General features: G+C 38.3%; 1 protein-coding gene across 1 annotated transcript in view; it reads right to left on the bottom strand.

Annotated features, from left to right (window-relative positions):
• Positions 1-20658, bottom strand: part of mtmr11 (myotubularin related protein 11) — a 73172-nt gene that overhangs the window by 43670 nt on the left and 8844 nt on the right. Inside the window, exon 2 of the mRNA XM_051720053.1 lies at positions 19074-19143. Within this exon, the coding sequence (XP_051576013.1) occupies positions 19074-19143 (70 nt within the window). The remainder of the gene's footprint in view (positions 1-19073; positions 19144-20658) is intronic.

Genomic DNA, 20658 nt, shown 5'->3' on the forward strand with positions numbered 1-20658 from the left:
ACTACACTCTTATAATGGAATACATAGACTAAAAATTAATTGCCAACAAAACCCTTCATCAGCCAACTAACAAAGGAAAATGCATCTATGTGAACTTCTGCAGTTAATCCAGGATGAACTTCAAAGACATTAGTAATTAATCTTACAGTTCTTACAAAATCTTTGTTTAAACACTGACCCTTAACACTTACTTAGTTTAATATTTAAACCATGACTTGCACTATACATAAGTAATATTGGCATTATATTCATGATGTTAGCCAGAGGGGAACTGGCCCCACAGTGAGCCTGGATTCTCCCAAGGTTATTTTTCTCCATTAACCAACATCTTATGGAGTTTTGTGTTCCTTGCCACAGTCGCCTTTGGCTTGCTCACTGGGTTTCTAGATACAATTATTATTTAATTACTTATTTTTGAACACAATTCACAATTGTATTTTATCAAACTACACAATGATGACTAAGACATTAACAGAAAATGAAACTGTAATATCTATAATGCATGATTTTCTGTAAAGCTGCTTTGAAGCGATGCGTGTTGTGAAAGGCGCTATACAAATAAAAATGACTTGACTTGACTTTGGGTCTGCACCAGGATATATCCGGGCCAGTACCTTAAACTGTAACAATCCATGTCTAACACAAATTGAGGATGTATGTATTCTTTTGATAGCTCTTTGCCAGGTTTCCTCAGAGAGCTCTGTGTCCAAGTCCTCCCCCAACTGTGCTTTCAGGTGGTGTAGAGAATAGCATTCCATTTTCTGAATAGTACTATATAAGTGAGACATATAGCCTGGTAGGTAGGGCTTAAGCTGCAGACACTCATCCAGTGGGCTGTCCGGTGATTAGGATGTGAATGTTGAGAAGTGTGTGTGGGTGAAATCGCAGATTTATAGGTACCTGAAAAAATCGGACTGTACAGAAAAAGGTCCCCCACACAGTGTATTCCCTTCCCAAACCAGATCTGAATTGACCAACGACTGAGGTCCTTCCTAGCTTGGTCCATAAGTGGTAGAAAGTGAACAGCTTTGAACAGCTCTTTGTAACATCATGTTACCTTGACTCCCAAATATGTTAGGGGACTGGTCGTAACTCTGAATGTGTAAGGTTTAAAGGACATTGACAATGCTTTCTTATTAATTGGGAATAGTACCCTCTTTGTTAGGTTGATTTTATAACCTGAGGCCACACCAAATTGTGAAATAATGTCCAGGCACTTTGGAATTGAAGCCTCAGGGTCAGATATGAACAATAAAAGTTAATCCGTGTATAATGAAACTTTGTGGACCTGGCTGCCCCTGTTAATGCCCCCTGTCTCATTGTTTTGTCGCAAAGCTACAGCCATTGGTTCGATGGCGAGATCGAAAAGGAGAGGCGACAATGGACAGCCCTGTCTTGTGCCCCTTTGGAGGGTAGAATAGTCAGAGTGGGTATTGTTGGTCCTCACAGATGCCTATGGTAGAGTATACAGTGTTTGAAACCAAGAAATTAAAGTCAGGCCAATTCCAAATTTGCATAAAGTTTTGAAAAAAGGTGTCTATGTATGCTCGATCTGGTCAAAAGCTTTGTGTGCATCCAATGAAATGATTCTCTCTGGGAACTGAGACGAGTGCTTAGAGTAGATTATGTGAAGAAGGCAGCGCAGACTGTTAAATGACTGCCCACCCTTTATAAAACCTTTTTGGTCAGGATGCACAATGTTCGTACTATAGATTCCAGTCTGAGGACAAGGATATTTGTAAGTATTTTATAGTCACATTTAAGTACGCTGACTGGCCGGCAGGATTCACACTTGGTTGGGTCTTTTGGCAACACAAAAATTGTGGCTTGGGTCATGGATGTAGGGAGTTTCTTTTGTATAAGTAATTCTGTACAAACAGAGCACAGTAGGGGCGTCAATTGGCCCTGTAAAACTCAATCGGGTATCCATCTGGGCCTGGTGCTTTTCTATTTTTCATTAGTTTGATTGCCTGCCCAATCTAGGTCGCAGATACTGGCTCTTCTAGGCTGGCTTTATCATCATCATTTATAGTGGACAAGTCCAGATTTTCAACAAACCTATTATCATGAGAAATATCTGAAGTATATAGGGAGGAATAAAAATTTTTCAACTGATCGTTACTATCTTTTCAGATTTGATGGTGCCATCTGCAGCTGGTATTTTTGTAATAAAGTTGGCAGCTGAATATTGTCGTAGCTGATGAGAGAGCAGCCTACCCGCACGTTCTCCATGTTCATAATGGCTTTGTCTTTATTTTAAGAACATTTCCTCTGCTTGTTTAGATGTAAGAAGATCAAACTCGGACTGCAATGCAATCCTTATCTTACAAAGGTCAGCAGATGGAGAGGCAGAGTGTTGCTGGTCAACATCATGGATAAGCTTGTTTAGTTTTATGAAGCGTTTTGACCTGCTCTTGTTGAGATGGGCTGTGAATTCTATTATCTGACCCTGAAGATATACTTTTAATGTTTCCCATAAGGTGAATATATTAGTGTCTGGTAGCTGATAAGTTTCAAGGAAGAAATCTATCTGTGCTGAAAGGAAATCTTCTTGTCCGATAAAAGTATTGGATTAAGTCGCCAATTGCGGCATGTGGTTGAATCATCCAGAAGTGAGGGGTCTGAGATGACAATACTTTCATAGCTGCAGGATTTTAGAAGTGGAAGCATTTTTTTGTCCTGATGGAAAACGTTGAAAAAGATCTTGAATATGTCTAATGCACTGCAGAGAAAAAGGAAAACTCCTTTGATAGTGGATTTTTTAATCTCCATGGGTCTACTACACCACTGGACTGGCAGAAGGCTCTTATAATGTGAGCAGATTTAGAGAGAGGGTCTGTTGGGATTTTAGAAAGATAGGGCTACAAAACAGTATTAAAATCTCGTCCCAGTATCAGGTGATGTGAGGCCAACTCTGGGATGCAGCCAAGCAGCTCCTTAAAGAAATGAAGGTTATCCCAATTAGGGGCATAGGTGTTAACTAAAACAACCTGCCCTGGACAATAACAAAACAACAATTTTTACCATTGAAGGTATGAAGTGCACACTTTTCCCAATTAAGATCCACGACACTTGGAGTTAAATTCGGAGTGGAAGACTTGTGACACACATCCTCTTTGTAATCTGGGGATATCTGACGTGCGTAAGTGTGTTTCCTGTAGGAATATTACATCTGCCTTAAGTTTCAATAAGTGGGAAAACACCTTGCTTCGCTTAACGGGGTAGTTGAGTCCCCTCACATTCCAGCTTATAAATTTGTTTGTTGTCCTGTTCATCCAATCTCTGGGGGCCATGACTGAAAAAGGGAAATTGAGGAATGTCTAGATAAATTCACCAGGTAGCAGATCCACATCTCTAACACTGGAGTTAGGGTGGGAGGAGGAGAGGAGAGAAAGAGAGGAAACATAGTGAAGAAACAAACCGTAAAAAGCCCTAATGCAACAAGTAACACCCATTGCTGGCCCCTTCTCAACCGAGAAGCTGCACCCCCTCGAGTGTGTCCGACTTCAGTGGAAATTATGAGCCCATAGAAAATTCTTTAACAAAGGCTTCCGCTTTTGCCGGGTCAGAAAAACTTCTCTACATGCCGTCCTGGGTTGTAATCCTCAGCTTGTCTGGGTACCACATCCCGTATCTAACTCCCTCGCACTGCTGTAGTTGTTGTCTCACCTGCTTGAATGCAGCTCTCTGCCGGGCTACTGACTGAGTGTAATCGGGAAACACCCGAATCCTGTCATCTTGCTCAGAGATCAGATTATGTGCTGCAGAGGCTTTCCGCAAGATTGCTTCTTTTTCTTGGTAGTAGTGGCACTTGACCACAAAGGCTCTTGGTTACTGTCCTTCATCTGGAATTTGTTGTAAGGCATGGTGTACTCTGTCTAGGACAGGCGGCTTATCCAGGTTCAGCACTTTCTGTAAAAACTTAGCAATGAATGTGCTTGTGCGACTGCCCTCCTCACATCTTTCTTTAATACCAAAAATGCTCAAATTACATCTCCGTGATTGTGCCTCTAAGTCCTCACTCTTTGCCATAAGACTTACCACTTCTTTTCTCAGCTGGGACACCTGTTGCTCCAGTTTAATGATGGTATCTGAGTGGTTGTTAGTTGCTACTTCCAGAGCGTTACGCCGGGTTCACACATCCTCCATGAGCGGGGCGTGAGCGGCGCATTTTCGTTTCGGTGCCCATTTTAACAGATGACACCGTTTACACTGTAAGTGTGAGTCGCGAGGTGACGCATCCCAGAAGCGGCAGTGAGCGGATAGTTTCGGTGTTGAGCCAATTTTTCAAGGCTCATGCTGAGCTCAGCAGCTCTGGGTGGAATACAACACTAAAATAATCAGGAGATTATTGAAAAGACACAAAAGCAAATCAAAATTATTCAAACTGAACCTATAGTACACTACAATTTATATGTCTGCATGCAAGTAAACTCAATAAATAACTTAATGAAAGAATTAATAAACTGCCGCACTTTTTGCCATTCTGTGTATAAGGTGTACAGTATAGACACAACATTAAAGAATCACAACCAAGTGTGCTGATAAAGATGAAGTGCAAGTGATTGCCCGCTGTTGTCCTTGAAGCAATAAACTCAGCTTAAAAATTTGGCATAGGACCCCATAGGCGCTGCTGTTTCTTGCAGAAGAATGAACGTCCAACGCTCTCGCATCGCTCACGGAAGATGTGTGAACCCGGTGTTATGGATCAACTGGGGATCTTGTTAACTGGGGATGTGTGCTTGCACGTAAATTATTTTACCTGACTTTCCAGCAGATGTCGGATGGCGACAGTTTCATCAAATGCAATTTTCCACGGAGCACAGATAACCGTTTTTCACGTTAATTACAATTGTTGGAATGAATGTTAAACCGCTTTGAGACCTCGCTGTCTGTTCCTGTGTAATGGACGCAGTTTACAGGAAGTTTACCATGTTCTCACGTTGAGCTTCACAAACCACGCCCACGTCAAAATGGGACGTTTGTTTCAATGGAAACCGAAGATTAAACTTGTCAGCGCGGTGAAGTCTAATTGTAAGAATTTTATTGCAACACTATCATAGGCAGATATGTGTCTGCAGTGTACTGTCATGTGTTTTGATCGCATATGACAACACATCTTGGCTTAGTTTAAATTAAATTAGCCAGTAGCAAAACCAAACATGGATTGCAATGTCTTTTATTTTCCATAGTGAAATGATTGTTGATTTTTCAGAAGAGTTCTCTTTTTATTATACCTTCTTCTTCTGATTATTAATTAAATATGTTTATTACCAAGTCTTATCAATTGATCTGCAGTTTATTATTATCGTAATCAAGTTCATTTTTTTAATTATTTTTTTTATAAAGAATGTAGAGATAGTGTTGGTTTGTGTTTGTTCTTAAGTGATTTTACTTTGCTGATTTTATTATTTGAAATCTCTTGTTGTACAAAGTTGACACATGTCAGAATGTATGCCTCTGTGTCCTCTACCCTGGACATAAAGCTTAACTATGCATAGGTCTTTAAGGTAAATTATGTAGTCAATAACAAGTACATAATAATAAACAAAACTTTATATCAATTTGCTTTGATAACTGTGTGAATTGATTATTCTGTCCTCTTGTTTTTGTTCCAGAATGAGGCGTATGTTTAGCTAGATCCTGATTAAATTCAGCACTGGAGGGGGAAGGATTTTTGTTCTTTGTAATGGTGTGATTGGATTGCAGGCTTTGTTTGGAGTTATGACAGGCATGCGACTATGCCAGAGAACTCTGAACATTCTGATAAAATGATTAAGGAGAACACTGTGTCTTCAGTAAACTCCCTTAATTTATGACTTCTTGTCTTCATTTTCCATTCTGGTCTCTCTTTAGGCCAGTTGTTTTCCTCAACAGTAGTTCTAAGAAAACAAGCTATGAGCAGTGAAGGATTCGAAGCGGAATCCTTTAATATGTGAATTGAACATAATGAACGTGAAGGCTTTTTTCACAATTCCCATTACTGGAGCTATTCATGTCATGTTTATGGCATAATTACATTTCAATGTGACATTCAAGGTACTTTAAAATGACATGTAATAAAGTCTTAAACTATTCAGAATTGAACATGCTGTACGATTATGCATAAATTAAACATGAGACTTTCAGTTTTCTCCATAAATGCTCTCAATGAGAATGATGACCCTGAATTCAATATGAATTATGGAACAGACTGTAGTTTTAACTATGGGAGATGCAAAGGCCTGAAAGTAAAGTACCCTAATTTTCCCTCAACTTTTATAAAAAAGTCATCCCTTTCACTCACTTATCGCAAGTTCCTCACCAAAACTGTCTTCTTCCACTTTTTCTTTCGTTCTGTCTCCTGGAATTTTTCCAGCTTTCATACTATGCTTTCATTCTATCTGTCTTCTGTTGATGCAAGCCATTGACAACTGCTCAGTGGCAACCGCAACTTCAGCTTTTCCATGACTGGCATAAGCATAACATATCTACAATCACAATAAATTCTTACAAATATGCCTATTAAGATACTGTGCCGCTCTCCCAAAGATTAAGTAGTATGGGGAAAACTTTGCAGTAATTTCTGTTTTATTTTTTTTAAACAATGTGGCCTATAGATGGTGCAACAATGATGGCACCCCCAAAACTATCTTTGTCAGGCCTCTGAAAGTGGAAATGTGACATGACAAAGTATTTGATTTTGAATACAATTTTATGAACATGGGTCTTCATACATCTTATACCTTTGAATTGTACCATTCAGTGTCTTAAGTTCAGTTTTAGCAACCCTGTAAACATCCAAACAACCTTGATTCATCATGCCATGGGTATTCAATGTATTTGTAAATGTTTGTTGCCTGCTAATTATTAGGAACACAGACTAAGAGGTCTATAAATTCAGTTTCATTTAGTGTCAGAGTTACCAGGCCAGATAATATACTGTATTGTCAAGGCAAATTAATTCAAGTAAATTGCGGGAGATAAAAAACTTCTTGCAGCATAACATTTACCCCGAAAGCTGCTCAAGTAAGGAGCAGTATTGTATAGAGTGAAGATGTGAAAATTTCACACTGAAGGGTAAGAGTGCGTTAAATTGTTCTCACCACTAAAGGTTCTAAAACTGTGACCTTCATTTACTAATAACAAACCCTAACCCTAATCATAACATGATTACACCAGATGGAATGCTGTATTACAAATGCAGAAGAAAGAAAGATCAGAGTCAGCATTTGGCCAAAGTGCTCATATCACCTGATGAGGCACACAATATCTTTGTTGAATTTCATGGGGGACCTCTTGGTGGACACTGTGGAGTTGAGAAAACTCACCATGCCATAATCACTAGATTTTACTGGCCTGGCATGGAGCAGCATATCCACAAGTGGGTAAGTTATAAGTCTTGGTGTCTTGTCTTATATACAACAAACTAAACGTAACCACATTTTCTGAACATTTATTGTACTAACTTAGACTCTAGCTAATATTAGATTAAAATGCTCAAGAGACACCTCTCTTCTTTCAGATAGCTCAGTGTCCACAGTGTCAGGCCAGGAGAACATCAATAAAAGAGAAGGCGGCATACAATCCCATAGTTGTATGTATAAAAAAAACCTTATATACTTTTAAGACGTTAAGTCTTCTTCCTGGAAGTTACAAAGATTGATTCCCATTTCAGGTCACAGAACCTCTGGAATTAGTTGGCACGGACCTTATAGGTAAACCTACACCAACTGGTCATGGCCACAAATATATCTGTGTGATGGTGGACTATTTCACCAAGTGGCCAGAAGCCTACCCACTTAAGACAAAGAGTGCAGAAGAGGTCACAGTGCATCCTTGATTTTATTTTAATACAAATTTGGAGCACCAAAACCACTTCTGACAGATCAGGGAAGAGAGTTTGTTAACAAGGTTGGTACAACACAAATCAAGCCAAAATAATTTCATATGACCATAAACAATATATGCAACTTGTACAGGTGCTGGTCATATAATTAGAATATCATCAAAAAGTTGATTTATTTCACTAATTCCATTCAAAAAGTGAAACTTGTATATTATATTCATTCATTACACACAGACTGATATATTTCAAATGTTTATTTCTTTTAATTTTGATGATTATAACTGACAACTAAGGAAAATCCCAAATTCAGTATCTCAGAAAATTAGAATATTGTGAAAAGGTTCAATATTGAAGACACCTGGTGCCACACTCTAATCAGCTAATTAACTCAAAACACCTGCAAAGGCCTTTAAATGGTCTCTCAGTCTAGTTCTGTATGCTACACAATCATGGGGAAGACTGCTGACTTGACAGTTGTCCAAAAGACGACCATTGACACGTTGCACAAGGAGGGCAAGACACAAAAGGTCATTGCAAAAGAGGCTGGCTGTTCACAGAGCTCTGTGTCCAAGCACATTAATAGAGAGGCGAAGGGAAGGAAAAGATGTGGTAGAAAAAAGTGTACAAGCAATAGGGATAACCGCACCCTGGAGAGGACTGTGAAACAAAACCCATTCAAAAATGTGGGAGAGATTCACAAAGAGTGGACTGCAGCTGGAGTCAGTGCTTCAAGAACCACTACGCACAGACGTATGCAAGACATGGGTTTCAGCTGTCGCATTCCTTGTGTCAAGCCACTCTTGAACAACAGACAGCGTCTGAAGCGTCTCGCCTGGGCTAAAGACAAAAAGGACTGGACTGCTGCTGAGTGGTCCAAAGTTATGTTCTCTGATGAAAGTAAATTTTGCATTTCCTTTGGAAATCAGGGTCCCAGAGTCTGGAGGAAGAGAGGAGAGGCACACAACCCACGTTGCTTGAGGTCCAGTGTAAAGTTTCCACAGTCAGTGATGGTTTGGGGTGCCATGTCATCTGCTGGTGTTGGTCCACTGTGTTTTCTGAGGTCCAAGGTCAACGCAGCCGTATACCAGGAAGTTTTAGAGCACTTCATGCTTCCTGCTGCTGACCAACTTTATGGAGATGCAGATTTCATTTTCCAACAGGACTTGGCACCTGCACACAGTGCCAAAGCAACCAGTATCTGGTTTAAGGACCATGGTATCCCTGTTCTTAATTGGCCAGCAAACTCGCCTGACCTTAACCCCATAGAAAATCTATGGGGTATTGTGAAGAGGAAGATGCGATATCCCAGACCCAACAATGCAGAAGAACTGAAGGCCACTATCAGAGCAACCTGGGCTCTCATAACACCTGAGCAGTGCCACAGACTGATCGACTCCATGCCACGCCGCATTGCTGCAGTAATTCAGGCAAAAGGAGCCCCAACTAAGTATTGAGTGCTGTACGTGCTCATACTTTTCATGTTCATACTTTTCAGTTGGCCAAGATTTCTAAAAATCCTTTCTTTGTATTGGTCTTAAGTAATATTCTAATTTTCTGAGATACTGAATTTGGGATTTTCCTTAGTTGTCAGTTATAATCATCAAAATTAAAAGAAATAAACATTTGAAATATATCAGTCTGTGTGTAATGAATGAATATAATATACAAGTTTCACTTTTTGAATGGAATTAGTGAAATAAATCAACTTTTTGATGATATTCTAATTATATGACCAGCACCTGTATATCTTTTATCAAAGGTCAATTTCAGTCTGTGCGATAAACTGGGGATCACACGGAGTCTATGTTCTCCCTACCATCCTCAGACAAATGGCCTTGTTGAGAGAATGAATGGTACAATTCAAAGGTACTTTAAATATGATACATACAGACCCATGTTCAGTATTGTTTTTCCATACAAAATCAAATGCAGTGTCATGTTACATCTTCAATTTTTATATTCAGAGGCCTGAAGAAACTGGATGGGGAAAATCCATCATCGTGGCACCTGCATCTAAATTCCACGTTGTTCGCACTCAGAACTAAAAAACAAATCACAACAAAGTATTCCCCATACTATTTAATGTTTGGGAGAGAGGCATGGTATCCATGTGAGGTGCCAAATGATTATGAAGTTAGTGCTTGTGTACTTTGGTATTTTGACAAATACGTTTTAGAATGACAACTCAACTTAAAGATATGTAAAAATTAATAATGATTGTGAATACTGTATGTTCTGCTTAGGTCAGTCATGGAAAAGAGGGAGACATGGTTGCCAATGTGGAACTGTCTCAGGGGCTGAGCAAAAAGGAGACCATGGAAGCTGTAAAACAAAACATAGAAAAGAGCTGGGCCAAAGTCAGGAAGTGAAAGATGGAAAGATGACAGGAAGACAACTTTGTGGTTGGGGTCAAAATTTTGGTGAAGAACGTGCGACAAGAGAGCAGAAAGGGAGGAAAATGGATCCAGATATGTTGGGTCCATTCACTGTCATGAAAATTGAGGGGGAAAATATTTATGTGGTCTCATCGAAAGGAAAAACACTAATCAAATTCAATACAGACCAGAGTCCCACATTCCAAAAAGATGGATCCCATCATCTTCACCCAGCCCACTTCCTCCTCCCTGTCCTCTTCCTCCATCCAGTACCCCTCATCCATCCAGTCCTCCTCCTCGCAGTCCCACCAAGAGTCTGTCAACTCCAAAATGCAATAGCCCCACCACTCCTTGTTGTTCCAAGTTTCTTTCCTCACATAGCTTTAATTTGCCATATCTCATTATTTTACTTTGTGCTAAATTTCCTAGTGATAAATGATATATGGGAGGGCAAGAAACAATATATGTTATGGAGCAAGATGGGCCCCTATAAACTATACACAAATAAAATATGGATCTGGCACCAGGCAAACAGCTAGAAAGTGAGGTAAGATTAATGAATTCTCCAAATAAATTTTACATGGTTACAAATGCAGTCAGATGGCTTCTTTTTTTATATATGTGTTTCAATTCTTTGTAATAACAATCTAATACTTTGGTTCTTTCTGTAATTAGGTTGTAAACGCTTATCTCCACAACACTGCAGACCGATTAAATATGTCAGGAGAGAAAAAGGCATATTTAATAGATTCCTATCAGATGACCTCAATCTGGAAAGGAAGCCAAAAAGGCTTGAAAAAGGTAGTTGGCAGTTGCATTTCAACACAAACCCAAAATAATTATTGCATATTAGAAGAGTATTGTATGTTTTTGTGAAGCGCGACATGAGAACATGGTAAACTTCCTTTAAACTGCGTCCATTACACAGGAACAGACAACAAGGACTCAAAGCGGTTTATCATTCATTCCAACAATTCTAAATAACGTGAAAAATGTTTTTTAATCTGTGCTCCATGGAAAATCCCATTCGACGAATCTATCGCCATCCGACATCTGCTGGAAAGTCAGGTAAAATGATTTGCATGCACACGCACATCTCCAGTTAACACGATCCCCAGTTGATCCATAACACCGGTGTTAGCTCATGTTAGCATGATCAATGGCCACTTTCATCTCCCCTCTCAAAATGCTGATTTGTTTGCGTATTTCGGTGTTCTGTGTCTCCGCTTTCTCATCCATTTTTGCCAACAGTTCAGTTTTTAAAGACGTAATTGCCTGGAGTATAGCTGATTGACCTGGGTCCACTGGGTTCATGCCCTAATCTAAATAAAGACTTAAGTTCTCATAATATAACATTGCACACTCAGCTTAAAAAACGGTAAAACCGTGTTGTGTGTGAAGGTTGGGCTCATTGACAAATACAGTTGTGCTCAAAAGTTTGCATACCCTTGGAGAATCGGTAATATATGTACCATTTTTAAAGAAAACATGAGTGAGCAGGCAAAACACATTTCTTTTATTTCTTATGGGATTCATATTCAACTGTAGGTTATAACAGAATGGCACAATCATAAAACAAAACATGGCAACAAAAAATAAAATGAAATGACCCCTGTTCAAAAGTCTGCATACCCTTAGTTCTTAATACTGTGTATTGCCCCCTTTAGCATCAATGACAGCGTGCAGTCTTTTGTAATAGTTGTCTATGAGGCCCCAAATTCTTGCAGGTGGTATAGCTGCCCATTCGTCTTGGCAAAATGCCTCCAGGTCATGAAAAGTCTTTGGACGTCTTGCATGAACCGCACGTTTGAGATCTCCCCAGAGTGGCTCGATGATATTAAGGTCAGGAGACTGTGATGGCCACTCCAGAACCTTCAACTTTTTCTGCTGTAGCCACTGGAGGGCCAACTTGGCCTTGTGCTTAGGGTCACTGTCGTGCTGGAAAGTCCAAGAGCGTCCCATGCGCAGCTTTCATGCAGAAGAATGCAAATTGTGTGCCAGTATTTTCTGATAACATGCTGCATTCATCTTGCCATCAATTTTCACAAGATTCCCCGTGCCTTTAGAGCTCACACACCCCCAAAACATCAGTGAGCCACCACCATGCTTCACAGTGGGGATGGTATTCTTTTCACTATAGGCCTTGTTGACCCCTCTTCAAACATAGCGCTTATGGTTATGACCATAAAGCTTTATTTTGGTCTCGTCACTCCAAATTACAGTGTGCCAGAAGCTGTGAGGCGTGTCAAGGTGTTGTCGGGCATACTGTAACCGGGCTTTTTTGTGGCATTGGTGCAGTAAAGGCTTCTTTCTGGCAACTCTACCATGCAGCTCATTTTTGTTCAAGTATCGTCGTATTGTGCTCCTTGAAACAACCACACCGTCTTTTTCCAGAGCAGCCTGTATTTCTCCTGAGGTTACCTGTGGGTTTTTCTTTGTAACCCAAACTTGTCTTGGTATCAAGAGATCCCCGAATTTTCCACTTCTTAAGTGATTGAACAGTACTGACTGACATTTTCAAGGCTTTGGATATCTTTTTATATCCTTTTCCATCTTTATAAAGTTCCGTTACCTTGTTACGCAGGTCTTTTGACAGTTCTTTTCTGCTCCCCATGGCTCAGTATCTAGCCTGCTCAGTGCATCCACGTGAGAGCTAACAAACTCATTGACTATTTATATACAGACACTAATAGCAATTTAAAAAGCCACAGGCGTGGGAAATTAACCTTTAATTGCCATTTAAACCTGTGTGTGTCACCTTGTGTGTCTGTAACAAGGCCAAACATTCAAGGGTATGTAAACTTTTGATCAGGGCCATTTGGGTGATTTCTGTTATCATTATGATTTAAAAAGGAGCCAAACAACTATGTGATAATAAATGGCTTCATATTATCACTATCCTTAAATAAAAGGATATCATATTTTCAAAATCAATGCCAAAATTTCACAATTTCTGCCAGGGTATGCAAACTTTTGAGCACAACTGTATAAAGGTTAATATGGGGGAGCTCAGTAGAGAATGTCTACATCTCTTCATCTATTTTTTAATACATCTAGCTACATTGACCTAACCACAGAAATGAGGAGCCATCCATGGTCTTACCTATGCTTATGGCATTGCACTGTAAATATAAGAGCAAGTACAGGTACATAAAGAGGTTTAAAGTCTACAAATTATGGACAAAGTTTTCCTCCTATGTTCTGTTCGAATTACGTTTCATATTAGGAAATAAACAGGCCTTGTTTGCCTTCAGATACTCCTACAGATTATTAAATTATTAAGAGCCCTGTGAAAAAAAAAAAAACCCAATCTTTTATGGAGTAGGAAACAAACATTTTCACTAGCACAATCCCAACTCGGTTAAGTGTTCTTTTCATGGGAACAGTCAGAATATTATAACTAGTCTTGCTAGACATTCATTTATTACTGAACAATACTGAAGAAAATATTTATTTTGCTAAAAATTATTCATGAAAAATAGTAGCCTAAACACATTTAGAAACTTTATCTACAACTGCCACACTTGTAATAAAAAAAGTCTAATAGATTCCAACTAATAGATTAGCATATTTAATATGAAACTGCAAAATTTTTGTCAAAATACCACAGTAACTATTACTGCTGTAAAATCGTGATAAGATTTAGTAAGGGTGATGATAAACATTAGAAAAACCTTTATTTTGGCCACATTGAGCACACTGGCAGGAAAAGATGGCTTCAGTCGCGCTGCACAAACGCACGTTTCAGATGAGAAGCATATTTCGTTCGTATAAAGCGCCAAACGCGAGATGAACATCTTTTTTTTTTTTGGGGCGGCTGGAAATTTTGCATGGGAAAACCTTCAGTGAAGGAAAAACCCTGCCCATGTACCATCCTTAAGCGTTGAATAACCGGATGACCTAGTATATTTGCAGAAAAGCACAGTTTACAACCAGAGCACACTGTGCAGAATACTGTATCCTACATTGCAATGCACTCAACTTGACCTTAAATTTCCATTGAGATGAATTAACCACAATTTTTACCCTGATCAGGAACACAATCTCGTACTTGACTCATTGTTTGATTAGAATGCCAAAATTTGAATAAAAACTATACTTATATCCAAAATGATAACTGGATGGCACTTGCTGAATTACACACAAAACTTAACGAGGTCATGACCCATGACGACAATGTAGAGTATGACAGTTTGAATCATTTATCGCTGCATACTGAATATTGTTTCAATTACTTACATTTTGTAGGAAATTGTATACAACATATACAATTTAGTCTACTCTGTGTATTCAAAAGAGATTGAATCTATCTGTCCATTGGTGTTTTGAAATCCTTTTACCTGTTCACCCCGAGGCTGATTCAATTTCAACTGTCCTGTGTAGGAGGGTTACCTGTGAGCCTTACACACGACAGTACCTAACGATGAGACTACATATGTGTCCACAGGTCTCTGCAATGTGAGCCCTTTGACCTCAAATGGTTATAATCTGTCTGTTTTAGTGGATGCACAGCATGCCATGTGTGCGCTCCATATTCAAGTCAAGCTGAGGTGCATGATATCTATAAGCTTAGAACTCTAGGATTACAGCTGATGAGATGTGCTGCACCTCACATTAAATCTGGTGTTCAACCAAGAATATGTTCAGACATTTTTAAGAGTGGCTTAATTATCCAAACAGTTTTTGCGGTCACTGTAGATCCAGTAAAATATACATAAACAGTATATCAGTTGTGCAGTAGACATATACAATAGACACAATGTTAAATTATAGCCATATATTCAGTCATTGAAGTAGTTAGCAAAAATAACACGTGGCATGTACTTTTTTGTTAAAGAAAGATAGTACAAACACAATTTTCATGCAAACCATTTAAAAAAATGAATGCATAAAAATATATATGCAACAGTATCTGGTTGTCAAACATTTATACATGTCTATAGTTAAGGGGCTGAAGCTGAACTGCATCTGTGGTTACTGTTACTGCTAGGCCACCTGTGTGAACTTGAGGGGAACCGGCTACTTACATACACTAAAAACCACTTTAACAACATTTAGTTAAATTTATTTGATAATTAAAATTTGTGAAAATGTTCAATGCAATTATAAATGTTTTTCACAGTTTGTGAAAAATGAAAATTTTCAATAAAATGTTTAAAATGTTAAACAGTTTAAATTTCATATATTCTCATGATGCTCAGTCTCTAACAAGCCACAATAATGTTTTTCTTGTTTATACCTGATTATTTGCTGTTTGAACATTTCAGTGAATATCATTGCAAACAATTAGAGTAAATTTGACCATTACCATAAAGGGTGTAGCCATCTTTTTAACATAATAGGAGGGTTAAAGTAATCGCAAAAATGGCTCAGAAAACTGAAGTTTGTTTGCACGCTTGTTATCTAATGCAATGACATTCATACATTTGCAACTGTGAATTAAACTTAAAAATACTTTTTGGAACCACTGGATTAAATTTCTTGAGTTTTGTTAAATTCACAAATATAACCAGTGCTCTGAAGCTGGAATCTCGTAATTATTGTCTTTCGGACATGAAGTAAACACACTTAAATAAAGATGTCTGCTGCAGTAATTGCCAATAAAATCATATTTTTTTTAACCTAATAATTAAGACCTACAACAGTAGTTTCTCTTGGGGTATGTTCGGAATGGCATACTACTCATACTATTAGTAATCTGTTAGGACACCTGTGTGAACTTGAGGGGAACTGACTTCTTACATCCACAAAAAAAAACCTTGGTTAAAGGAATCACAAAAATGACTCTTAAGTTAGGTTTGAGAAAAGCACCATCTGCTTGCAGGTTTGTTATCTAATGCAATGACATTTATAGATTTTCAACTGTGGCTCATACATTGAAATAGTTTCTGGAGCCACTGGTCTAAATATCTTGAGTTTTGTTAAAAATAAAAACAGTGGTTGTTAAATAAAGAATGGTGTGTTTGTTTGGTGTCCTGAACAGTAACAGACTATGCATGCTGAATAAAAACACAGAATAATGCGTCTGAACAACACTGAAGTGAGTGTTCTATATTAAAAGTTGATGCAGTGGGAAACACTCTCTGCTCCAACAGAAGCACTGAGTGTAAGTGCTGATATGAAGCATTAAACATTAGGTTGGCCGGGTCACGTTAACGGCCTGCCAACATTCCTGAGTAAAGCTACTGCTAAAACACCGAGATTATGGTGAGGGGCTGCTGGGGTGCAACACACTCAGCACACTGAGCGATTGTTTTCTGAGACCATTCACACCCACAAAGCCGCACTGTTACTTTACCAAACAGCCCACAGTGATCCAGGCCTGGGTGCTTTCCTGACTTGTATTGGGGAATAATTAACTAAAAGTAGTGATGCTACTAATTTAACTACATTTTCAGTGGTGTGACAGTAGCTCATCTGTTTTCAAAATAGTGTAGTTTTTTGAATAACGAGCAATTTGTTTCTGTTAACTGTAAACTGTAAAAATGTAGGTGGGGATGATACTGACATGTCCCTACCAACTTTCAGAAAATCTAAAGTGTCCCGACCAATATTTGGGCAATTTTACCTCATAAAAAATACTGTATACTTGTTTTATTTTCATTTTAATTACTATTGTGTAAATTATCGTCCAACTGCTTCGGAAGCAGCATATAAACGACATTGTCACCCATTACTTTTATCAGCGCTGTTCAGGAAGCACCAATCAGAGTAGTTTGTGATTACTAGGGATGGGCACGAGCGCTCGAGTACTCGGATGTGGAAGCAATGAAAACGATGATCGATGGTGATCATGCATGATGTGACTTTTCACTTAATTCAAAATTCAGTGACAATTACCTGACAACTAAACACAAACATGTCAAAGAGGGAGATTACGTTGTGATTTTGAGGGGTACACTGATTGTCAGAGACATCTCATAGCAACCAAACTGATATACGATGCTGCAATGCTATCGTTATGATAATAAAAAGAGAGTGTAATTAACCGTGTTTTGAACACCTGTCTCTGCAAAACGTTTGCTAAACAAGCGTTATTATCATTTAATGTAGGAACTTTGACTAGTTAATGGATATTATTTAATAAAAGTGAATGTTTGTCACTGACTGTAAACCTCCCTGCCCTAAGTGATGTAACACACACTTGCATCTTGACAAATGGGAGTTGAAGATTTCCGCATTAGTTTCCAAGTTAGAAGTCTAACATAAAGTGTCATTCCGTTGCACTTTCTCCAGCTGAAAGGTGGAAATTCAGACTCTGTGTTGAATGGAATGCTTCATGAATCAACACAACAACAACAACATGGAGCATCACGGCTTTCCCCACAGGAGCGAACACTTGGGGACACACACACACCAGGCGTGTGGCAATGGACTCAATGCACTGCGAGTGTTTCAAACAGCTAGAGAGAGCGCAGCTAAATGAAACAGAATGCAGCGTCTTCAAAACAGAATTTCAACTTAACACACATATTAAAAACGCAATGGTTATGGCGTCTCCTGTTAAGCTAACCGTGATTTGAAAATAGACAGTTCAGACAGTCACTAAAAAAACTGGTGCGTGCTTACTAAGATTACTACGGTAACCTGAAAGAAGAACAGACAGACGCGCGTTGTGCACATTCTTTCATTTGTCACATATTGACAAAATATGATGCATTATATTTTGATTATGCAATCTTTTGTAGATTTTGTAACAGATTATTTTATAACAGCCTATAATAATGAATAGAGCATACACTGGAACAACAAGACACAATGCAGCAACCAAAGACGTCTGTCAGACATGTTATGATATATACAGTTACGTACATGTCATTGTCCCTCGAGTACTCTGCGAATATTTAGTCCGAGTACTCGAGTAGACAAAATTGCCAAAATGCCCATCCCTAGAGATTACTGCATAAAGATTTTTTTAAATCATTTTCTGGAGATTGCAAGGGTGAATTTCCATTTGTATCTAAGGTCTAACCCTACAAAATAATAGATTTAAATTAAGCATACTTTTCGTGTACAAATGTTTTCTAAGTTTACACATCGCTAACACATTGACATAGTTACAGTAGCTACAGGGGGAAAAATTATGATGTTATGATATCAAAATCTTTAGAAACGCTACTTGATTTGCTCAATCATGGGCCACGTCCACACAAAAACATTTTCGTTTGAAAACACATTTTTCTCTACGGCAGTGGTTCCCAACCCTGTTCCTGGAGCACCCAACTGACAGCGAAAATGTAGCTTTTCGAAAACACTCACCCAAGTGGATGAATTTGAAAACGCGAATTGCCGTTGTAGTGTGGACGGGGAAATGGAGATTTTAAAACGATGATGTATTTGTTGTTATGTGACATAGTCATGTGGTCCATTCAACCCAAAACAATCAAGATGGAGGCCCATGTTGTAGCAGCGTTGTTGTGCCTGCTATTCACTTTGATAGTGTTGTTAAAGATAATTGTTACTTTGTACAACCTTCACATTGCATTCCTTTACTCTGAAATGCTGTCCAGAGACGGAACATGAGGACTATTGCGTTTCAGACCATACATGGGATGGACATTTTTTACGCATGCTCTATAAGGGGATTTAAGAGTTTTCATACATTTTAGTGTGGAAGAGCAACTTTTGGTAAACGCTCGAAAACGGCAGAGTGGACAGAGAGCATTTCAAAAACAAAAACGCAGCTTTCAAATGTATCCAGATTAATGTGGACATAGCCTTAATATTGTATAAAACTACACATTTATTTCAAACATTTAAAGGTAAGACTTTCCCTGGACTTGTAATATATGCTGCTGGCTGTTTAAAGAGTAGCTAAAAAAATATACACAAACACATTGACAGCATAAATTTGCTTTGTCAGACTTTACCTGGTAAACAGCAGAGGCCGAGCACATCTCTCCCCCGTGCATGAAAGTTACTGTGACTCAGCATCCTCTCCTGTAAAAACAAAACACAGAGAGATAACAATGAAAATGAAGGATGAGTATTTCAAAATAGTAAAAAATTACATTAACATTTATTTTAGACAACATTTATTTAAAATTCCCTCAGAAATATTTGAAAACAGGAAATGTGCATTCTGAATGCCAGATTTCTGTTAATCAATCAAGCAGGCACAGTTATAGGCCAATGCTGATAATTTCAAAATGGAAAAATGTCAGACGAATAATTGGTCTGGCCAATACTTATAAAGCATTAAACATATTTTAGTTGATACTGTGAAAGAGGAAATTTAGTCAAATTGTGGTTTGTTTTAACAACATGCAAGAACTCACTTCCTGGCTCTATATTTAAATTGTATTAATTCATCTATATCTACCTAGTCTGAAGTTTCATTTTCGTGCAACTTGACCACAAACAGCTTTATATACACACAGGAGGCTTGAGCTACTAAAACTATTTAAAAAAAATTTTTTTATATCTTTAAATTGCACTCCAGTGACTGGTAAACAGAGATATAACAGTAACACCTCAACAGGAAAAGCTTTTTAGCATTTCTGCAACTTGTTTCTATAGTGAGCATTTGAACAATCTGGCTGCATCATGCCGATAATAACTGCACTCATTAAAACATTTAAAGTTTAAAACAACTGATGCATTCTGACACTGCTATAGTAACATGGAGGTAGTTAATACTAGTATCTACAACAAATAAAAGCAGTCTGTTTTCCATTCAACATTTCTCTATGATGCATTTTCCCTCAAATGAGTTAAAATATATTAAACAAATTGATAACCATGAATCATGAAACCATGAATGCTGTTTTCCTTGATTTTCTTTTAGGCCACATCCACACTAATCTGTTTTCATTTGAAAACTATTTTCAGTGTTCAAACGTCATTGTTTTCCAAATTATGCTGTTATGGAGAGCGTTTCTGAAAGTCTCCATTTATGTGAAGTAAAACATCACTCAAGTGCAGATGAGATGCGTAAATGTAGTGAAATAAGTTTTCACTTATCAGCATTTATTTCCAAACTTGCATTTACGCAATGGAAGTTTGGACGTGGCCTTAAAAGGATAGTTTACCCAAAAACGAATATGTTCTCATCATTTACACACCCTCACGCCATCCCAAGATGTGTGTGACGTTCTTTCTTCTGAACACAAATAAAGATTTTCAGAAGAACATCTCAGCTCTGTTGGTCCTCACAATGCAAGTGAATGGTGGCCAGAACTTTAAAGCTCCAACAAGCATATAAAGGCAGCATGAAAGTAACCCACGTGACTCCAGTGGTTAAATATATATCTTCAGGAGCAATATGATAGGTGTGGGTGAGAAACAGATCAATACTGATGTTCCTTTTTACTATAAATTCTCCTCCCTGCCACTAGGTGGCGATATGCTCAAAGAAATTGAATCACTAAAAACAAATGAAGAATGTGGTAGTGAAAGTGAAAGTGGAGATTTATAGTAAAAAAAAAAAAAAAAAGGACTTAAATATTGATTTGT

This window comes from Myxocyprinus asiaticus, chromosome 16 (assembly GCF_019703515.2).
Source record: "Myxocyprinus asiaticus isolate MX2 ecotype Aquarium Trade chromosome 16, UBuf_Myxa_2, whole genome shotgun sequence".
NCBI classification, from domain to species: domain Eukaryota; kingdom Metazoa; phylum Chordata; class Actinopteri; order Cypriniformes; family Catostomidae; genus Myxocyprinus; species Myxocyprinus asiaticus.